At 46.6% G+C, this 19527-nt stretch overlaps 1 protein-coding gene across 3 annotated transcripts; it reads right to left on the bottom strand.

Moving 5' to 3' along the window:
- Window positions 1–6096: 6096 nt before the first annotated feature.
- Window positions 6097–16230, bottom strand: SMKR1 (small lysine rich protein 1). Of its 3 annotated transcripts, none has more exons than XR_007479070.1 (2): window positions 15822–16230; window positions 6097–8260 (listed from the first exon to the last, which is right to left on the bottom strand). XR_007479070.1 is itself a non-coding variant. In XM_049714514.1 (2 exons), exons 1-2 carry the CDS (start codon window positions 15859–15861, stop codon window positions 9997–9999), a joined length of 231 nt encoding a protein of 76 aa, XP_049570471.1. In that variant the 5' UTR covers window positions 15862–16230; the 3' UTR covers window positions 8270–9996. The 3 variants fall into 3 exon arrangements, 2 of the variants coding, with proteins under 2 accessions (XP_049570471.1, XP_033288375.1); XM_049714514.1 differs by lacking the exon at window positions 6097–8260 and adding an exon at window positions 8270–10187; XM_033432484.2 differs by lacking the exon at window positions 6097–8260 and adding an exon at window positions 8270–10191.
- Between the last annotated feature and the right edge of the window lie 3297 nt (window positions 16231–19527).

Here is a 19527-nt window from a genome sequence, read left to right on the forward strand (position 1 = left end):
TAAATTTAAACAATCAAAATAAACTACTGGGGCTTCCCTGGTGGCGCAGTGGTTGAGAGTCTGCCTGCCAATGCAGGGGACACGGGTTCGAGCCCTGGTCTGGGAAAATCCCACATGCCGCAGAGCAACTAAGCCCGCGCACCACAGCTACTGAGCCTGTGCGTCTGGAGCTTGTGCTCCGCAACAAGAGAAGGCCGTGACAGTGAGAGGCCCGCGCACCGCGATGAAGAGTGGCCCCTGCTCACTGCAACTAGAGAAAGCCCTCGTACAGAAACGAAGACCCAACACAGCCAAAAATAAATAAGTTCATTTAAAGAAATATATATATCTTAAAAAAATAAACTACTGAAGAAGAGTCATCTTATTTGAATGGTTTCTCTAGGAGCTGGAAGTGCAGAAGAAAATGGTATCAGAGATAAGAGTTTTGAGACTGAAAGCTGCTTACTCGGGTATCCTTATGGCTTTGGACACCTCTACGGGTGGCTCAATAAATAAAACCTGAACACACAGATGCAGCATCTTGAGGATGCATTTCTTCTTTTCTTTTCTTTCTTTTTTTTTTTTTTTTTGCGGTACGCGGGCCTCTCACTGTTGTGGCCTCTCCCGTTGCGGAGCACAGGCTCTGGACGCGCAGGCTCAGCAGCCATGGCTCACGGGACCAGCCGCTCCGCGGCATGTGGGATCTTCCCAGGCCGGGGCGCGAACCCGTGTTCCCTGCATCGGCAGGCTGACTCTCAACCACTGCGCCACCAGGGAAGCCCTTAACTGTATTTTTAAAGAGCAGTGACTAACACGGGATTTGTGTGTGGTAAGAAATGTCAGATGGGGAGAAAATCAATCCCTAGTTGGCCCTGACCCGCAAGACAAAACACGGACGCAGCCCCCAAACCCAGCAGCGGTGGCTCTACCTGCAAGTGGACCCACCCAGCCGCCAGGAGCCTCGGGCCACTGCAGTGACCCTGCTGCAAGCAGGCGGCGTCTCGGGCTGTCGCGGCTCAGGGACACACGCTGCATCCTCCCACCACCAGGGGGCGATGAGAAGACGAGGGCTACAGCCTGTCGGGCGGGGCGCAGACCGGGATTCTGACACCAGCAGACTTTGGTTTGTGCGCCACGGAAGCCCCCGTCCCTCCCTTCTACATTTACTCTCATCTCCTATTTGGTATACCTCCTGAGACCAAGAGGACCCCTTGTCCAACAGATCATGGTCCGTGTTCCCATTCCCCATCCTCTCTAACATCTCTGCAGCGTGCAGCCCCACAGACTCCCTTTCTCCCAGGTTTCCTCTCCCTTCTCGTTCTCCGACTCCATCTGTAAGAGTTCCTCTTCTTCCTTCTGCTGCTAAATCAAAGGAGGCGGTCCGCAAGGTTCCCAACTCGCTGCTCCTTTCTTACCTCCGCACTATCCTGACAAGCTCTCGGTCCCAACCACGTGCTTGCACTGAAGTTGCAAACGTCTAAAGCTACACTTCTGGCCAGTCGCTCTCTTCTGAGCCCTGGTCCCCAAATCCCGAGTGCCTGCAGGGCATCTCCCTGAGTTTTCCACGCCACCTCACGTCCCCAGGGAGAAGGTCTGATTCACCTAGCTCATGCTTTACAGCCAGGTGACCAACCCTGGTGCAATCACGGAGGGTGAGAGGTAGTGGGTGGGAAGGGGGCGAAAGAGGTAGAGAGTACAGCCAACGTGGGGAGGCAAGGGGAGAACCAACATACAAATAGAGACCACAGGAAGAGGAGAAGTAAAACAGATATAGAAGTACAGGCAGAGCTAGAAGGAGAGGCAGGAGCGACAGTGTCAAAGAAGCCCAGACACAAGAGTCTTGAGAAGAAGGGAATGGACGCAAACAGGCTTTGGCAATTACCAAATTCCATCCACTCAAAGGCACTTCCCCACCCCCACCCCCACATTTGAACACAATGTGTCATACAACTGGCGGCATTTCATTGTTAATTGGTGGTGAGTCTCCCACCTCACCCCACCCCGCCCCCGCCTCGTTCTTAGTTGTACAGAAAATGGTAGTATGGTTTGCAATCCTTGGAATTTTAGAATTAATGGAACAATGACATTTATCAAGCAATTTAGCTGGAGCAGTGGAGGCAGAAGTCTGAATGTAATGGGTTGAAAAGAGGACATTCCACAAAACAACTGGGTCTAGGGAATTCCCTGGTGGTGCAGTGGTTAAGAATCCACCTGCCAAGGCAGGGGACACCAGTTCGAGCCCTGGTCCAGGAAGATCCCACATGCCGCAGAGCAACTAAGCCCGTGCGCCACAACTACTGAGCCCGTGTGCCACAACTACTGAGTCTACGCTCTAGAGCCCATAAGCCACAACTACTGAAGCCCACGTGCCTAGAGCCCATGCTCCACATCAAGAGAAGCCACCACAATGAGAAGCCCGCACACCGCAACCATGAGTAGCCCCTGCTCACCGCAACTAGAGAAAGCCCACGCGCAGCAACGAAGACCCAACGCAGCCAAAAAAAAAAAAGGGAACATCGAGGAGTTCCGTGGCCTAGTGGTTAGGATTCCGGGCTTTCACTGTCATGGCCTGGGTTCAGTCCCTGGTTGAACTGAGATTCTGCAAGCAGAGCGGAGCGGCCAAAAAAAAAAAAAAAAAGTCAACGTCATAAAAGGCCCCCCCCACCCCCGCGAAAGGGAGGAAACTGTTTTAGATTAACAGAGACTACAGAGACACGATAGCTAAACACAATATGTGATCCTTGATTAGATCACCGATCAAAAACTCATCCAGCTAACTGGGATAATTAGGAAAAAACGAAGATGGACTGTACTGATGTCAATTTCTTGACCATGAAAATCCTATTGTTGTTATAAATGAGAATGTCCTTGTTCTCAGGAGCTAAACTATTTAGTAATGAAGGATAATGATGTATGCAACTTACTTTAAAATAGTTCAGGAAAGAAAAGTGTATGTATATATGTATGTATATATACACTTTTACATATTTTAACATTTTGCCACATTTGCTAGGCATGTAAAATACACATAGATGCATATATACTACATACACATTATATGTATATGCTGCTTTATGTAGAGATCCACAACTTAACAGTTTGCCACATTTACTTACTCTGATTACCTGTATATAAGAAATATATATGTAGATATACATATGTTTACATGTATGTATATATTTGTATTATATATATAATATATACACTTATTATATGTGTATACACACACACACGACAAAATGTTAGTTCCTAAATCTAGGTCATTCGTTCTCAACTGGGGATGACTTTGCCTCCCAGATTTGACGATGTCTGGAGACGTTTGTGTCTGTCTCAGTTGCAGGGGTGCTACCAGCATCTGGTAGGTAGAGACCAGGGATGCTGCTAAACATACCACAATGCACAGGACCGGCTCCCACAACAACGAATTATCCAGCAGCCCAAAATGTGAATAGTGCCATGGTTGAGAACCCTGGTCTAGGTAAAGGGCCTGGGTGTCATTGCACTTTCTTTCAACCTTTTGGTAAGCTTACAATTTAAAAAAATACAAAGTTGATTTAAAAAAAAAAAAAGCGAGAGAGGAAGAATATGTGACAGAAAGGTAAGGAGGTGAAGAAAAAAGTGTAAGCAGATTCTTTCCAGGATCTTGTCTATAAAGGGATGGATTACAGCTGGAGGGAAAGAAAGAAGGCACTCCTGTCCACCACACTGCCAGTCCCGCCATGAAGAGTCACCCTACATGTCCTGCTTATAGCACCTGACCAGCAGACCTGCACCATCCTCAGGCACAGAGGTCAGACCAGTGGGACACTCCAACCCCTGACAGCTCATCCACTGGCTACTACCACAGAGCCTGGTCTATGGTAAGACGAGGTGGGTCTCTGATTCTCTCACCTGTAAAGACCCCGAAAATGAGGCCCTTAGGAAGCTAACGCTTGGAGGAAGCACAGAAAGAGACCACGGGGTAGAGCTGGAGTCACAGGGCTCACGACAAGCTGAGGTTGTAGAAAAACAGAAACCTAGGGTAAGCAGAACTTAAGAAGTTGAGAAAAGACGTGTGCAGCACGGGGTGGGGGGCGTGGGGACAGAGGTCAGCAGCTGGTAGAATCACTACAGCGGCACAGGAGTGAGGATCACCGCCAGCTGCTGAGCTCCCTGACTCCGACCTGAATCCTGGCCCCCGAGGGTCCCACTGGACCCGCAGGTTCTCATCTCCCGTCTCCCTGGTCTCTGTGCTCTTGTTCAGTTCCTGTGACCTGTCATGCTCCCCCCCTGCCTTTGCAGAGGCTCTGCCTCCTGTCTAATTTAGTCCTAGTTAACGCCTTCCTAGGACAGATCCAGGTTTTGTGGCACCCTCTTTAAGAAAAAACAACAGCCAGAAAAAAGATCAATAGGGCTTCACCAGCTCTCCCTGACACCACCTCTTCCAGTCTCAACTCTAGCATCACTTCCTTGGTTACATCTACTTGCTCTCTCTCCCTCCTCCACTAGGTCAAATCCCTCCATATGTAATTCTGTGCTGTCCAACCCAATGGCCACTGATTACATGAGGCTATTTAAATTTAAATGAATTACAAGTAAATCAAATAAAATATCCAGCTCTTCAGTCTGCACTGGCCATATTTCCCATGCTCAAGAGCCACAGGTGTGGGTGGCCATAGTGTTGGACAGAACGAATATAGAACATTCCCATCGTTGCAGAGAATTCTGTCAAACAGTGCTGGTCCACGTTGTCATAGCACTAACCAGTGACCATTCACCCCCATCCACTGCAAGGCTGAGCCCCATCACACGTCTGTTGGCCTGACTGCTGTCACTCCAGGGCCTGGCACATAGCAGGTCCTCCATAAACATTCATTAAATGATTTGATGACTGTGCCATTCTTACTGTTACAGGCATCTCCTTTCAAACCCTGTTTCCAGACTATGGTGAGCCCCCATCTCTGCTTTATAAGGTGGGGGAGCCCTTCCTTTTCTAGGCTGAGGGAAAGGAACTGGCAGAGAGGGAGAGCATGAAAGTACAGGAGAAAGACCTGTCCTAAAACAAAAATACACACTCTCGGGCTTCCCTGGTGGCGCAGTGGTTGAGAGTCCGCCTGCTGATGCAGGGGACGCGGGTTCGTGCCCCAGTCCGGGAAGATCCCACATGCCGCGGAGCGGCTGGGCCCGTGAGCCATGGCTGCTGGGCCTGCGCATCCGGAGCCTGTGCTCTGCAACGGGAGAGGCCCGCATACCGCAAAAAAAAAAAAAAAAAAAAAAAAAAAAAATACACACTCTCCCACATATGGAGATATATTCATATCACCACGTAAGAAAAAGCCCAAGAATATACCAAATATGCCAAAATGTTGGTAGAGCTTATCTCCAGGTGGGTTAATTGGGGTGAATCTAATTACCTTCTTTGTGATGTTTGTTTTTCCAGAGTGTTCCCTGCGTACGTTATTAAAGGGATAATTAAGTAAACTCTACACCCAAAAATGGAAGGGAAGGGATTCAGAAGCCTAGTGGAAGTAAGTCCAAACATGCAGTCTTCCCCGAGGACTATGTGAGGGTGGACAGAAGGTTGAAGGGAACTATTCAGCCCTGAGAGCCTCTGATTCCCCATGAAGGGGAAGAGGAGGTGAAGGATGAGGCTGGATAAGTGGCTGGGACTAGAGCTGCGGTCTCCCTTCTAGCCCCGAGTCTAGTGCCTGCCAGATGGGGCTGCTGAAAATATGTTGTTGAAGGATGAAACCAAGAATAAAAAGAGGATGCAGAAAAGGCCACTGTCCTGGGCACCTGTTCTGGCAACTGGTACCCACCCTCACCTCCTTATCTCCCAGGCTTTTTGGACCTTTGCTAGCTAACTGTCATCAACTTGTTAAAATGAGATATAATTCACATACCATAGAATTCACTATTTTAAAGTGTACAATTCAGTGGTTTTTAGTATATTCACAATGTTGTGCAACTGTCACCACTGTCAGTTCCAGAACACTTTCATCACCCCAGAGAGGAACCCCTACCCATTAGCATCACTTCCTATTTCCCTGTCCCCCTAGCAATCATTTATCTACTTTCTGACTATGGATTTGCCTATTTAGGACAGTTCACATGGAAAGAATTACACAAGATGTGGCCTTTTGTGTCTGGCATATCTCACTTAACACAAGGATTTCAAGGTTCATCCATGTTGAAGCAGGTATCAGAATGTCATTCCTTTTATTTTTTAAAATACTTATTTATTTGGTTGCACTGGGTCTTAGTTGCGGCTCCCTGGCTCCTTAGTTGTACCATGCGAACTCTTAGCTGTGGCATGCGTGTGGGATCTAGTTCCCTGACTGGGGATCAAACCCAGGCGCCCTGCATTGGGAGCGTGGAGTCTTAACCACTGTGCCACCACAGAAGTCCGTCATTCCTTTTAATGGCCAAGTAACATTCCACTGTATGGACAGACCACATTTTGTCTAGCCATTGTTAATGGACATTTGGGTTGTTTTTACTTTGGGGCTATGAATGTTTATATACGAGTTTTTGTGTGAATGTATATTTTCAATTCTCTTAGGCATATACCTAGGAGTGGAATTGCTGGGTATATGGTTTATAGTAACTCTACTTATAACATTTTAAGGAACTGCCTGTTTTCTACAGCAGCTGCACCATTTTACATTTCCATCAGAAACGGACAAGGGTCACATTTTCTCCACATCCTCGCCTACACTTGTTATTGTCCTTCTTTTTAATTGTCATCAATTTTGCAAGGGGCACTGTCATTCTAAAAAATGCCCTCTCTCGGGAATTCCCTGGCAGGCCAGAGATTAGGATTCTGGGCTTTGACTGCACAGAGGGCCCAGGTTCAATCCCTGGCTGGGGAGCTAAGATTCCTGCAAGCTGCGTGGCTCTTGGTCCTCTCTCCACAGGCATTGCCAAATCCTCCTTCCTGCTCTGGGGACATTGTGCTTGTCCCTGTATTCACTGTTCATGGGGCGCTGCCTCCTCCCCCCACACTTGAGCAGAGCCTTCCTCACAGCAAGGATGCTTCCGCCACAGACCACGTGTGGCCTGTGTGTAGGCTTTCCCATCACAGCTCCTTTCACACGCTCCCCTTTGAATCCTCATCCACAGGAAGGATCAGGATCCTGGCCGACTTGAGTTTGGCGAAATAAAAATAGCAGCGTTCAAGGACCTATTTTATCATCAGAGGCGCTCCAGGTGTCCTAGAAGGGCAGTCCCACCCTCCTCTTAATCACCTTCATCAACTGTATGATGCTTTATCGAAGCTGAAATAGAAATGTAGCTGCTGTCACAATGGAACCTGGGCATCAGCCCCCTTCACCAGGCTGGGAGCACCTGAAGGGCAGGAACCCTGTCTTATCCTCCTAATGCCAAGCATAGGAGATACTCAATAAATTGTTAAAATGAGATAATTTTGTTGAAGAAAGTTTTAAATGGAATATTTCACCAAAAAAATTGAATTTCTCTCGAAGTAAAATGTGCCACCACAACTTTTATATGGCTTGCGTGTGACAGTTCATGTCATATACACTCACTATACCACCACCATAGTTATTTAATTCAAACTTCCTAACAGCTTCTCAGAACCCCAGCGTTGCAATGAGGACAATACTAAATAGCCTTTAGCCACTCTGCTAAAACCTGGGTGGAGACCCCGAGTGCGCAGCGCCCCATCCAATCAGGTCAGTACTTCTTCTATTCCAATGCTTACAGTCCTTTCTGCTCATCATTTAACCATCTCAAAAGAAGAAGGCATTGCCACCTCCAGATGATCTCCTAAGCCTGTAGAAGTCTGCTGACTGGCATGTCTGTCCTCCCCTCAGCGATGTTATCCTGCTGTGGACAAGATCAGAAGGCAGCAATGCACATGCCACTTCCCCAACGTTCCCATAAACACAACTGCTCAGACACGAGCTCCTGAACCCAGCCAGGTGAGGCAGAGGAGGGCCTTAGACATCCTACACGTTCAGAGATTCATCAAGTCTTTCAGCATCTGGTGTGTCAAGTCTTTCAGCATCTGGTGCGGCAGCATGAACTAGAGCAGTATCTCCAAGGGTCTGGTCCAGCAGCAGCTCAACGTGGGAGTTTACCGGAAACACAAATTCTTGAACCCTGCTCTTCCTACTGGGTAGGGCCCAGCAATCTGCGCTTTCAGGAGTCCTCATGTGACCACGGTGCACACCCAGGTTTGAGAAGGACTGGACTAGAGTTGGTGTGTCCACAAACAGAAACTGCTCGGATCCAGCCCAGCAATCTCAGCAGAGTGGGAAGGTGGCCCTGTTTCCCAGGTCTGTAGACAGAACAGAAAAGATCCCTTCAGGTTAAGAGGAGGACCAAGTTTCACCTGAGCTGAGCCAGTGCTCCTCTGGCAACCAGCCAAGGGCTCACATTCACTCCGCACAGATGGTACAGCTAGACAAGTGTCATCCCCAGCAAACTCATGTGGGTTCTGAGCACCTCACTTCTCTGGCACAAAGATTCACGGGATTGCCTTTTTTCTCTGATATTTATAAAATCCTGAGTCCTGGGTTATAGACTTCCTTAGCAAGCTTCATGAACGTTTGAGATCCTCACAAGGCAGCCTGTGACATTGTTATAAGTAATTCAAACAAACTAGATCGTCTCTGGACTGGTGCTGCCTAGAGGAATCAGCTTCAAGCTCAGAATTGTGAATGGAGACAACAGCGCAGGTGTCAGCGCCAGGGGAGGTGGCAAGATGTGCCAGGAAGACAGAGCAGGAGGCAGGGATGGGAGGCTATGTGATTTAGAGATGGTGCTTACACTTAAAAATGCCTTTCCTTCCAAGTTTCACATTTGGGGCTGAGCAGAACCAACTGCAGTTTTCTCTTTTAAGTGTCTCCACACAGGCTGGGGAGATCCCAGAATATCATCAGCAGAATGCCCAAGGCAGGCTTCCCTGGTGGCGCAGTGGTTAAGAACCTGCCTGCCAATGCAGGGGACACAGGTTCAAGCCCTGGTCTGGGAGGATCCCACAGGCCGCGGAGCAACTAAGCCTGTGTGCCACAACTACTGAGGCCGCGTGCCACAACTACTGAAGCCTGTGCGCCTGGAGCCCATGCTCCACAACAAGAGAAGCCACCACAATGAGAAGCCAGCACACAGCAATGAAGAGTAGCCCCCGCTCGCCGCAACTAGAGAAAGCCCGCGCGTAGCAACGAAGACCCAATGCAGCCAAAAATAAATAAAATAAAATAAATAAATTTATTAAAAAAATAAAAAGAATGCCCAAGGCACATTTCTAGCACCAAATCCAAAACTCAGAGTCAGCCAAGTTTAAAAGAAAGTCTGCAGAAGGTGGGAAGATGTAAGTGTGTAGAAAAAGACAAAGAAGAGTCGGGTGAAAGAGAAAGGAGAGAGGGACCAGTGCTGACTGGTCCCCTTCTCCCTGTGCTCCAACCACTGACGCTATCAGCTCATTTGAGCCGCTGTTCCTGCACACTAGCAGGTTCAGAGCAGGACTGACAACCCTGGTCTCTACCACTGTCTGTGGCTAATTCGAATCAGACAAGAGTCAGACCTCTGAGAAGAAAATTATAGAAACAAAATATTTATTATTTTTCCAGAAAAAGATGACAAAAGGAAACTGTGCCCAAAAGAGGGACACATAAGCAAATTCTGTGCTTTTTGCCATGTCTTCTCTAAATAACAGACCCCCTTTGGTAAAAGAAAACAACTCATGCAAGCTAGAACTGCCTTTGGAGAGCGAGGTTTAATTCTGACCCAGACTTATAATAATTTTTTAAAGTCCTATCAATTCCATCACCGTGTGGGAATTACTTGGATTTTTTTTCCCCTCTTCTAAAAAACCAAAGTGGCTCACCATACCCGGGTTTAGCTGAGGAAGTAAAATGCATTTAGCATTAACTACCACTGAAAAGCACACTTAGCTTGCATCTCAAATTGTCTTCAGTAAAGTCTGTTTTGCTTGCAACAGTGGTATTATCCTGATTTCTCTTCCCCAAGTTCTGTCCTCTGTAGTAGAGAGAAGCTGGGAAACGGTCTGGCTTAAGTCTTGTTTTTCCCCTTCTTTGACTTGGTAGCGCCTGGCCAGCGGAAGCCGCGCAGGTGCAGGCAGCCAGCGACGTTGTGGGCAATGTAGTAGAGGTTCAGCATCGCGGCGGGGCTGAGGATGTCCACTTCCGGTTTCTTCTGCTTTTTCCCACGGGGCTGGCTTCGGCCTTTTCTTTTCCCTTTACCTGGCTTTCAAAGACAGGTATATATACGGGGCGAAAATTAGCTTTTATAACATTGACATTATATAATTTTCAACATTTCCTACCGAACTTAAGAAAAAAAATTCCTAAAAGGAAAAAAACTGTGACAACAACAAAAACTTGAAGTGGGAAGAGAAGTCATATGCAGTCTGATTCAACAAATGCCTTTTAAGACCCCCAGTTTAAAAGAGATCCAACCTGATTCAAGCGCCCAGAGACTGGGAGAGCAAGGCGGAGAAACTGAGGTACGACTCAACACCTAGATATTGTGGGCTGTGTCATTCAACGAGAGGGTGAACTATAACGAGGTGACCCAGGGCGAGGAGAGAAGGCGAAGGGACAGAGAGCTCCGAGGGGAATGAGTGTATGGGGAAGGGAAGGCTGGTGCCAAGGGTAATTCTCATGGATCATGGCTCCCCAACTCTCACACACCTCCCCAGAGAAGACACTCTTTTAGCAGAGAAGCAGCATTCTCCTGTTTCCTTTCTTTCAAAAACAAAACAAAACAAAAACTAACCACCCCCTGCCGCCAAGAACACTAAAAAAAAAAGACCCAACCTAATGCAACTAATGTGTGGACCCTGCATTTTGATTAGAACAAACAAGCAATGAAAAGACATTTTTTTAGGCAATTGAGGACATTTGACAATATCGAGTAATTGTTAATTCTATTAGGTCTGACAATGGCATTGGGTCATGGAAGAAAATGTTCCCACATTTCAGAGATGCACACTAAAATCTGTAGGCATGAAATGAAAGAAGGCCTGAGATTTGCTTTAAAATACTGCACCTTCCTCATCCCCCTCCCCCCCCAAATAAAGTATAGATGAAGCAAATGTGGCAAAATGCTTATAATTTCTGAATCTGAGATATGGCTATATAGGGATTCATTTTAGTATTCTATTTTTGTGCATGTTTGGAAATTTTCCTAATAAAAATTAAATTAAAACAGATAATTAGGATCAAATACATCTTTTGGCATTTGTTATGCCATAGTCTCTACCTCATTAAACAGTCACGAGGATTAAGTGAGGCACGAACATAAGGCACTTACCCCGTGTCTGACACAAAGAAAGCACTCAGTGAAGGATGTTGCCATCACCTTTATCACTGCTAATCCTCAGAGCTGTGTTTCAAGGGAGGGAGGTATCATTTCCGTCTTAAAAATGGAAATGCAGAGGCTCTGCAAGGTCCCAGTGCAAACCAGCATCCACCAGGCTCAGGGGTTGTGCTCTGGCCACAAGCACACTGCCAGGTTAATGCCCTCCCGGCAAAGGAATGGCTACCATCCTAACTGGGGAATAAACTATCTCCAAGGTTTTGCTAGAGCTGCACAAAGCTGAATGGAATTCTCTATGTCCTATGACCCACCCATACAGAAAATAAATGATGGGAATGCATTATTGAAAAAGTGTCTCTTCTAGGCAAGGGAGAGGAGGAGTGTATAAGTTATCAAGAATGCCTGCAAGGGCTAAATGTTTGTGTAAAATAGATGTCCTGTTCATAGCATCTCACTTAAAAAATGTCCCAAGTTAAACAAAGAGAAACATAGCCAATGTGTTAAAAACACTAAAATACATTTTGTGAAATGAAATGGAGGACACTCCTAGATTCAAAACCCAGAAATGAAGATGAGATATATCTTGCAACACAGTGGCCCAGCTTCTGTGAGGAAATCCAAATGAAGAGAAACAATATGGAGTCCCATATGATAACTGCATCTCCTGATAAAGCATCACCTTGGGGTGTGGGATGTGCACTGCCATAAGCTCTTAAAGATTTTGAGTCTTGGCTTCGTTTCTGATTTTATACTTTTTTGCATGTCAAACACGCTTGACCTGGAATAACTGCCCCCAATAATGTGTGTGTTTTAATCTCTAAAACGGTTTGAGAACTAAGATCCACACCAAAGTTTGACATTTTTATTCAAAGTTCTCTTCTTTTTGTAGATGATTCTAAAATTCATATGGAAATGCAAAGAACTCTGAAAAAGAACAAATTTGAAGGACTAATACTACCTTATTTCTAGAGTTATTATAAAGCTTCAGGATGCAGACAGTATGGTATTGGTATTAAGATTAATAGAATAAAGTGTCCAGAAATAGATCAACACATACACAAACAATTGATTCAACTGATTTTCAACAGAAGCGCCAAAGCAATTCAGCAGAACAAGGATAATCTTTTCAATAAATGGTGCTGGAACAATGAATAACCATTTGCAAAAAAATGAACTTCGATCCATATTTGCACCATATGCAAAAATTAACTCAAATGGCTCATAGACCTAAATATAAAACCCAAAACGATAAAACTTATAGAAGAAAATATAGAAAAAAACCTTTGTGACCTTGGGTTAGGCAAAGATTTCCTGGGTATGATATCCAAATTGATGTCTGTGAAAGAACAAATTGAATTCAACATCAAAATTAAAACTTGTGCTCTTCAAAAGATATAGTTAGAAGAATGGTAGACAAAGCCACAGATTGGGAGAAAATATCTGCAAATCATAAGTCTTGAATGTGGGTGATGGCTTAATGAGTGTATGCCTATGCCAAGCTGAAACTGTACATTTTAAATATGCACAATCTATTGTACATCAATTATACCTCAATAAGTCTGTTAGGAAATTTTTGTAAGGGAGTGAAAGTTTTCAGTTTCTGAGCTGGTTGGTTGGTTGAACACAACTCCATAGCTCTTGACTATTCCTGGGCGCAGAACACAGAGCTCCTGACTTAAAACTCTCCAAACTCCTTAATGAAGACCATTCCTTCTTTCTAGTTCCCAAACTCCCCAAGCTCTTCCCTGATCCCTCCTCTTCCTGCAGATCTTCACAGAGAGCATAATTTGTTTCTTACCTTTGTGCTAGCCTCTGCTCAAAAACCACCTCTTCAGAAAAACCTTCCAGACATCATGCCTCTATTCTATCTATAATTAGGGTGACCATAGAATTTATTGCCCAAAACAAGGCGCTTCAACAAACATTAACTGGCACTGTCCCAGGCAAAGGGGGAGGAGGTATAGATGGTCTCTTAAAAACCCTCCCAGGGCTTCCCTGGTGGCGCAGTGGTTAAGAATCCGCCTGCCAATGCAGGGACACGGGTTCAAGCCCTGGTCTGGGAAGATCCCACATGCCACAGAGCAACCAAGCCCGTGCGCCACAACTACTGAAGCCTGTGCGCCTAGAGCCCGTGCTCCGCAACAAGAGAAGCCACCGCAATGAGAAGCCCGCGCACCGCAACGAAGAGTAGCCCCCGCTCACCGCAACTAGAGAAAGCCCACGCGCAGCAACAAAGACCCAACACAGCCAAAAATAAATAAATAAAATAAATTTAAAACAAAACAAAAAAACCCTTCCCAGCAGTGTCACTTTCTATCTCCTTACCCTAAGCATTCACTATTTAATAATATTTTTTTGTTTGTGTATTTATTGTATGTTTCCCTAACCAGAGGTTTTGTCTATGAGTTCATTGAACTTTCAGGACCTAGAACAATGTCTGGCATATTGTAGGGATGAATAAAATATGCTGAGTGAATAAAATGCAACTCAGGGAAAGCAAATGTAGATTTCTCCTTCTCTGGATTTTAAGATGCCTCCTTCATTCATTTAACAAATTTTTAACAAATACTTCCTGTGCATGAGGTCTCATGTTAGATGGAGAGAAAAGCAGATCTGGGCTCCCGCCCTCAAGAAACTTACAGTCCAGTGAGGGGGAAAATCACAAACACATTTAGTCACCAACTATGCTGTGAAGGAAGCCCAGGGTACATGGCATTATGATGACATGGGATGGGCAGGGAGTGACCCTCGTCTGGGACATGAAGGAAGAAGGATTCCTGAAGAATGGCCTGTGGGCTGAGGGGTAGGGAATTCCCAGGCAGAGCAAACAACCTTTCAAGTCAAAAGGACCAAAAAAAAAAAAAAAAAGGTCAATGTGACTGGCCTGTAAGCAACAACCATGGGGGCAGTGAGAGGAGTTGAGGCTGGAAAAGTAGGCAGCGTACAGCTGTGGCCTGTAGGCCTCGCAAGCTAAGGTTTGACCTTTATCCAAGGAGCAGTGAGAAGCCATCAGCTTAAATGGCTTTACTTATTAAACCATTCTGCTTCAGTTTCCTGGCCTCTGAAAGAAAATGGCAGTGTCAACCATGTGAAGTAACCAGGGAATAGCTCTCAATTTAAATCAAGAGCTATTTATTTAGTGCTTTTACATGCAACACACTGGGAAGAAACACAGGTTTACCAAACACATTTCTATACTACAGTCTAATGGGGGTGAGGATTAAGACTTTCCAAGAAACAGGCAAAGCACAGTAAGTGAGGTGCAGGAGGCTACGGATGCTTAGGAAGCAACAGGGGAACAGGCGGTACTTCAGAGGTGGGTCCGTCTTTAAGTAGATTGATCATTCAAGGTGGGGAAGCTGCAGAAGACTTCCAGAAGAATGTAGGTCTATGTGGGATGTGGTTTTGTTTTTGTTTTTTAAAGCAGAGAAGATAATATGGTAGATAAAGCTCAAGTGGTTGAGGCCCCCTTACCAAGGGCTCCCAGCGCCAAGCTCAAGCAGAGCAGTGCCTAGTTCAGCAGACAGTGGAAGTCCCTGAGGACCTGGTCACAGCCATTATGGGTTGATCAAACTGGCAGGGAAGAACAGGGGAGATGGACAGCCCCTGAACAGTGATAGGGGGCTACTGCCAGAACCAGGCAGGTGGTAGTAAGGAGGGCCTGACCAACAGTGGCAGGCAGGTCACAAGAGACTGGATGAGGACTCGGGAACAGGAATGCTTTCGAGTTTGTGGCCAGGAGGATGAACGTGCCATTGGGAAATGCAGAGATGGTAGTGGTTAAAAGAGCTGGATTTTGAACACAGTTTGAAAAGGCTCTCTGATGGAGAGATCCAGCAGGAAGTTGGAAATGAAGGTTTGGCGTCAGTGGGGTTTGGTTTAAGATGTAGCTCTGTCAGCCAACGAACTTGGGGTTCAGATGGAAGTAAGGATGTTGCAAGATTTCCTGGGCAGAAACCCAAGAACTCCCTGCACAAAAGGTCTCCTTCCAAAGCCTTTCCTCAAACTGAGGTTGGAAGGAAGAATCACTCTCTACAGCGGGCACTCTGAGTCCCACCAAGGCTTATTTTCTAATTCCGTAATCCACCGAGAGGAATCCCACCTGGGACCCTAGCGGGGGCAGCAGAAGCTAGATGCCTGGCAAGTCGCCGTTGGCACATACTGGCGCCCTGGGCATTTATTTTCTGGGTGTGAAAATTGCTCAACAGAACCAAGGGACTGCAACCAACCAACCAACCAACTTTCTCTCTCTCTCTCTCTCTCTCTCTCTCTCTCTCACACACACACACACACACACACAAAGGGCTCAGCCTGATTCTGCGGTTGCCATCCCTTTGGGTGGGCGCAGACCACCTAGCAAACCCCTCTCCCACCTCATCTTGACCCAAAGCGTTCAGATCACTGGACTGGACACCACCACCAACGCGAGGAGATAAAGGCACCAATCTCGTGGCGCGGGCAAATCTTAGTAAAGCGTGCCTCTACGAGGCAAACGGTATTAAACTAATTTAACAAGAGCCTGGGAACCTCTTACACTTAAATAAGACGTGTATTACCATGGTAATGCTTTCTCAGTTGAGCAGGTGAGTGTGGCATAGATTCCTAATCCTGAAAGAGACCCCAGTTCTCCGCGTCGCTTGGGGTCGGCGCCCCCGCGCCCATTCCTGCGGCTCACGGGACTGCCACCTCCGCTCTCGCCCCCGAACGGCCGCAGGCCCGGGACCTCGCCACGCTTCTCAGGAGCCCGCTCCCGCGGCGCGGCGCCAGGAGGCCGAGGCGCTCAGGGGAGCCCGGCGGGGTGAGGCGGCAGTCAGCCACTCGGCCGCCGCCACTACACGCTGGGACACCCACCGCAACGAGTTGCGGGCTGCGCGTCTCTGACGAGCGCGCCTCGCGGGCTGAGGCGCCGGGCTCGCGGGTCCCGGCGGGCGGTGAGCAACACGCCGCGCGGCGCGCGCCGCGGGGGGCGGGGCCGCTCAGTGTTTACCTGTTGCCAGGACACCGGGGCCTGGCGCCCAGCCGTTGGACTGAGCCCGGCCCGCCCGGCCCGCCCAGCCCGCCCGCAATCGCCTTTGTGAGAGCGGCCGCCGTCCCCTGCTGGCCGCGCCGCCCTGGCTGGGCCATTTCACCTCGCACGACTGCGGCTAAGGTTGCGAACGCCCGGAACCCGGGCTCCGCGCGGGGGAGGCTGGCTTTGGGCGACCGAGGAGGGCGCAGGCGAGCTCCCGGCCAAAGCCGGCCAGGCGGGCGATGCTACGCGTGTACCGTACTGACCTTGGAGTGGGCGGACTCGGCTGTGCGTGAGAGCTAGGTCACTCACTGGCTGACGTTGGAGAAGTTATCGAAGACTCCATGACCGTTTTTGGAAAATGAGATAAAGCCTTTGAGGATTGAAATGAAAATAACATGGGGAAATGTTTGTAAAAGAGCCTGTAATAATACAAACATTACAAAATGTTTTGTTTTGTTTTGCGGTACGCGGGCCTCTCACTGTTGTGGCGTCTCCCGTTGCGGAACACAGGCTCCAAACGCGCAGGCTCAGTGGCCATGGCTCACGCGCCCAGCCGCTCTGCCGCATACTGGGATCTTCCCGGCCCAGGGCACGAACCCGTATCCCCTGCTTCGGCAGGGGATATCCTCTCAACCACTGCGCCACCAGGGAAACCCTACAAAATATTTTTTAAAGGCGCCTGAAAAAAGTTCTCATACCCGTCGTGGGATTACGCAAGGATACAGTAGATTCAGTTATGCTTCCAACCTTGAGTTCATCCTGACATCCTCCTCCCCGCAGGAGAATATACAGTTTAGGAGCTGGACCCTCATTCATTTTAATGACTCATTTCTTTTTATTCACGTTATTAGGCATCTATCATGTGCCTGACACTCAGTTTTGGGCCCTGGGAATTCAGCCCCGAACACAGAAAAGTTTTTTTTTTGGTGGGGATGTCAAATGGGGGACGTGGCAGACATTAAAGATGATAGGTGCAACAGGATGTATTACATTGGGTGTATTAAATTGATACGATGATAGCTGACTACTCTTTTAAACTGGTGAATGGGGAAGGTCTCTCTGAGGTTTAACTGAGATTTGGGTGATAAGGAGGAGTCAGCTATGCCAAGGTCAGGGGACAGGACATTGCAGGCCCAGGGCAGGAGGAGGAGACTGGACCCAGAAGCAGGGATGGGGTCCTGAAAGGCTCTGCAACCAAGGGTAAGGTGTTTTTTTGTTTTCCTTCTTTTGATTGATGACCTCACTTCCAAAGGGGAGTATTTATGTACCAGGTTCTCATGCATTTGCTTTCTCTAATCATCAACAAAGCAAACCCAAGTTCCAATGACTTTTGTCTGGTAGTTTTTTTGAATACATAGGCCCTTGATATGGCAAATTCTCCTGCCTTCTGCCTGTGCTTTCTCCTCTGCTGGCGCCTTACTCCCTGGGTAGGGGTGGCTCACACTCCCTGTGTACACTTCTTTGGGTCATCACAACTCTCTCAGGTTAACCCCTATCGGGCTCACTCCCAAATCTGTTCTAGTCCTGCTTTTCCTGAGTTCCAGATTGGAGGTCTGAAAAAAAAGACAGAAAGCACAAGAAAGCACGATTTGTCAGTGGACAGGTGAAACATAAAATGAACGGTCTAGTGACAATTGGTACAACTTCAATGGCAGCACCATCTTCCATTGACCAAATGGGTCTTCAGCCTTTGCACTGGAGAAAGCCCTAGCATTGACCTGAAGGGAGGTGAGGAGGGCTGCTGGGGGGTGGGGCTGAAAGGCTGACCTCCTTATAACAAAGAACGCAGGTTACTGTTAGAATCAAAGGAAAATGTCATTGACAACATAAGCATTTTTCTTAAACACCAGTCCACTTAAGAATCTCTTTATGTTTAGCACTTAAGATCCGTTTATTCTACAAGAACCGAAAAAATCTTCCTGTATAAATTGGAAGATGATGTTAAATTTAGATAACTATTCAAACTCACATTGGAAAAGTACTAGTTAATTTTATGTTTATGAGTACACATCCTTATGTCTTCTTTATAAATAGTAACATTAACTGTGCTGTTCTTTAAAAATAAATTACCAGAATTAAAGTGCACATTCTTAGAATATTCAAACTTAGAATATTCTATCACTATCTTTGTTAGAAGTTACATTTAAAAATTCCTATTTATTCCTCTCTACTCTGGTGGTCGCTCTTCCTCCCTCCCTTCCTCCTTCCCTTCCTTCTCTTTTTCTTTTTATCTCATTAAGTTCAACAGTATAGCACTGTTCACTTCACCCAGTATAGCCCTCATTTTGAAGAGGAGGTTACAGAAAAAATAAAATGTTCTTTGTAGATAATCTCTGGTCAGTTACTAGGGTCCCAGCAGTGAGAACCTTGGGGTACAGTAAGACCAGGCGGGGCAGACTCAGGAAACTATCTAGAGCAGGGGTTGGCAAACTCAGTAAATATTTTAGGCTTTTCAGTTCTCATGTCCTCTTTTTTCCAACTACTCAACTCTGCTGATGTAGAATGAAAGCATTTTATAGACAACATGTAAACAAATGAGTGTGGCTGTATTGCAATAAAACTATTATGGAAACTAAAATTTGAATTTCATAGAATTTTCATGTGTCATAAAGTATTTTTTGTCTATGGATTTTTCCCCTCAACCATTTAAGAATGTGATAAAAAACCATTCTTAGCTCACAGGCTGTATAAAAATGTTGGTGGGCCAGTTTTGGCCCATGGGCTATAGTTTGCTGATCCCTGAGCTAGAGAATTTAAATGCTATTTATTATTCTTGCTGGGGGATTCTTTAATAGGGAGGGGAATGAGGTGGAAATAACCAGCAATTTTTGAACACTCATGTTTAACAAGCATTATTCTAAGCACTATTATATTGACACATTTAATCCTTACAACTCTAGAAAGTAGGTAGTGTTATTATCCCCATTTATGGATGGGGAATCTGAGACATAGAGAGATGAAATAACTAGTCAGTTATCACACAGCTAATGGAGGCAGAGCCTGGGTATAATAACTCACCAAGTTGGGTCCAGCACTGTCAATCTGAGCCCTTATGCTGCACGGCCTTTCTGGGTAAAACATCTCACATCTTCCAGCAAAGACATATTTTCACAGGCATCCACATGGAGAATCTTTGTCCTGACAGCTCCATTAAGCATTTGAACAAAAAGTTACAGAATGTTCAAAGTAATGTTTCCATTTGGAGGCAAGGGGACAGATGGCGCTATCTTATTTAGTAAGAAAGTCACAGT

The sequence above is a fragment of the Orcinus orca genome, chromosome 9, assembly GCF_937001465.1.
Source record: "Orcinus orca chromosome 9, mOrcOrc1.1, whole genome shotgun sequence".
Classification (NCBI taxonomy): domain Eukaryota; kingdom Metazoa; phylum Chordata; class Mammalia; order Artiodactyla; family Delphinidae; genus Orcinus; species Orcinus orca.

Excerpts from the sequence above, each read along its gene's own strand:
- SMKR1 (XM_049714514.1), bottom strand. The coding sequence starts at position 15,861 with ATGCCACACTCACCTGCTCAACTGAGAAAGCATTACCATG. Across the intron at positions 10,188-15,821 it reads ACTGAGAAAGCATTACCATG|GTAAAGGGAAAAGAAAAGGC; the intron begins GTAATACACGTC and ends TTTGAAAGCCAG.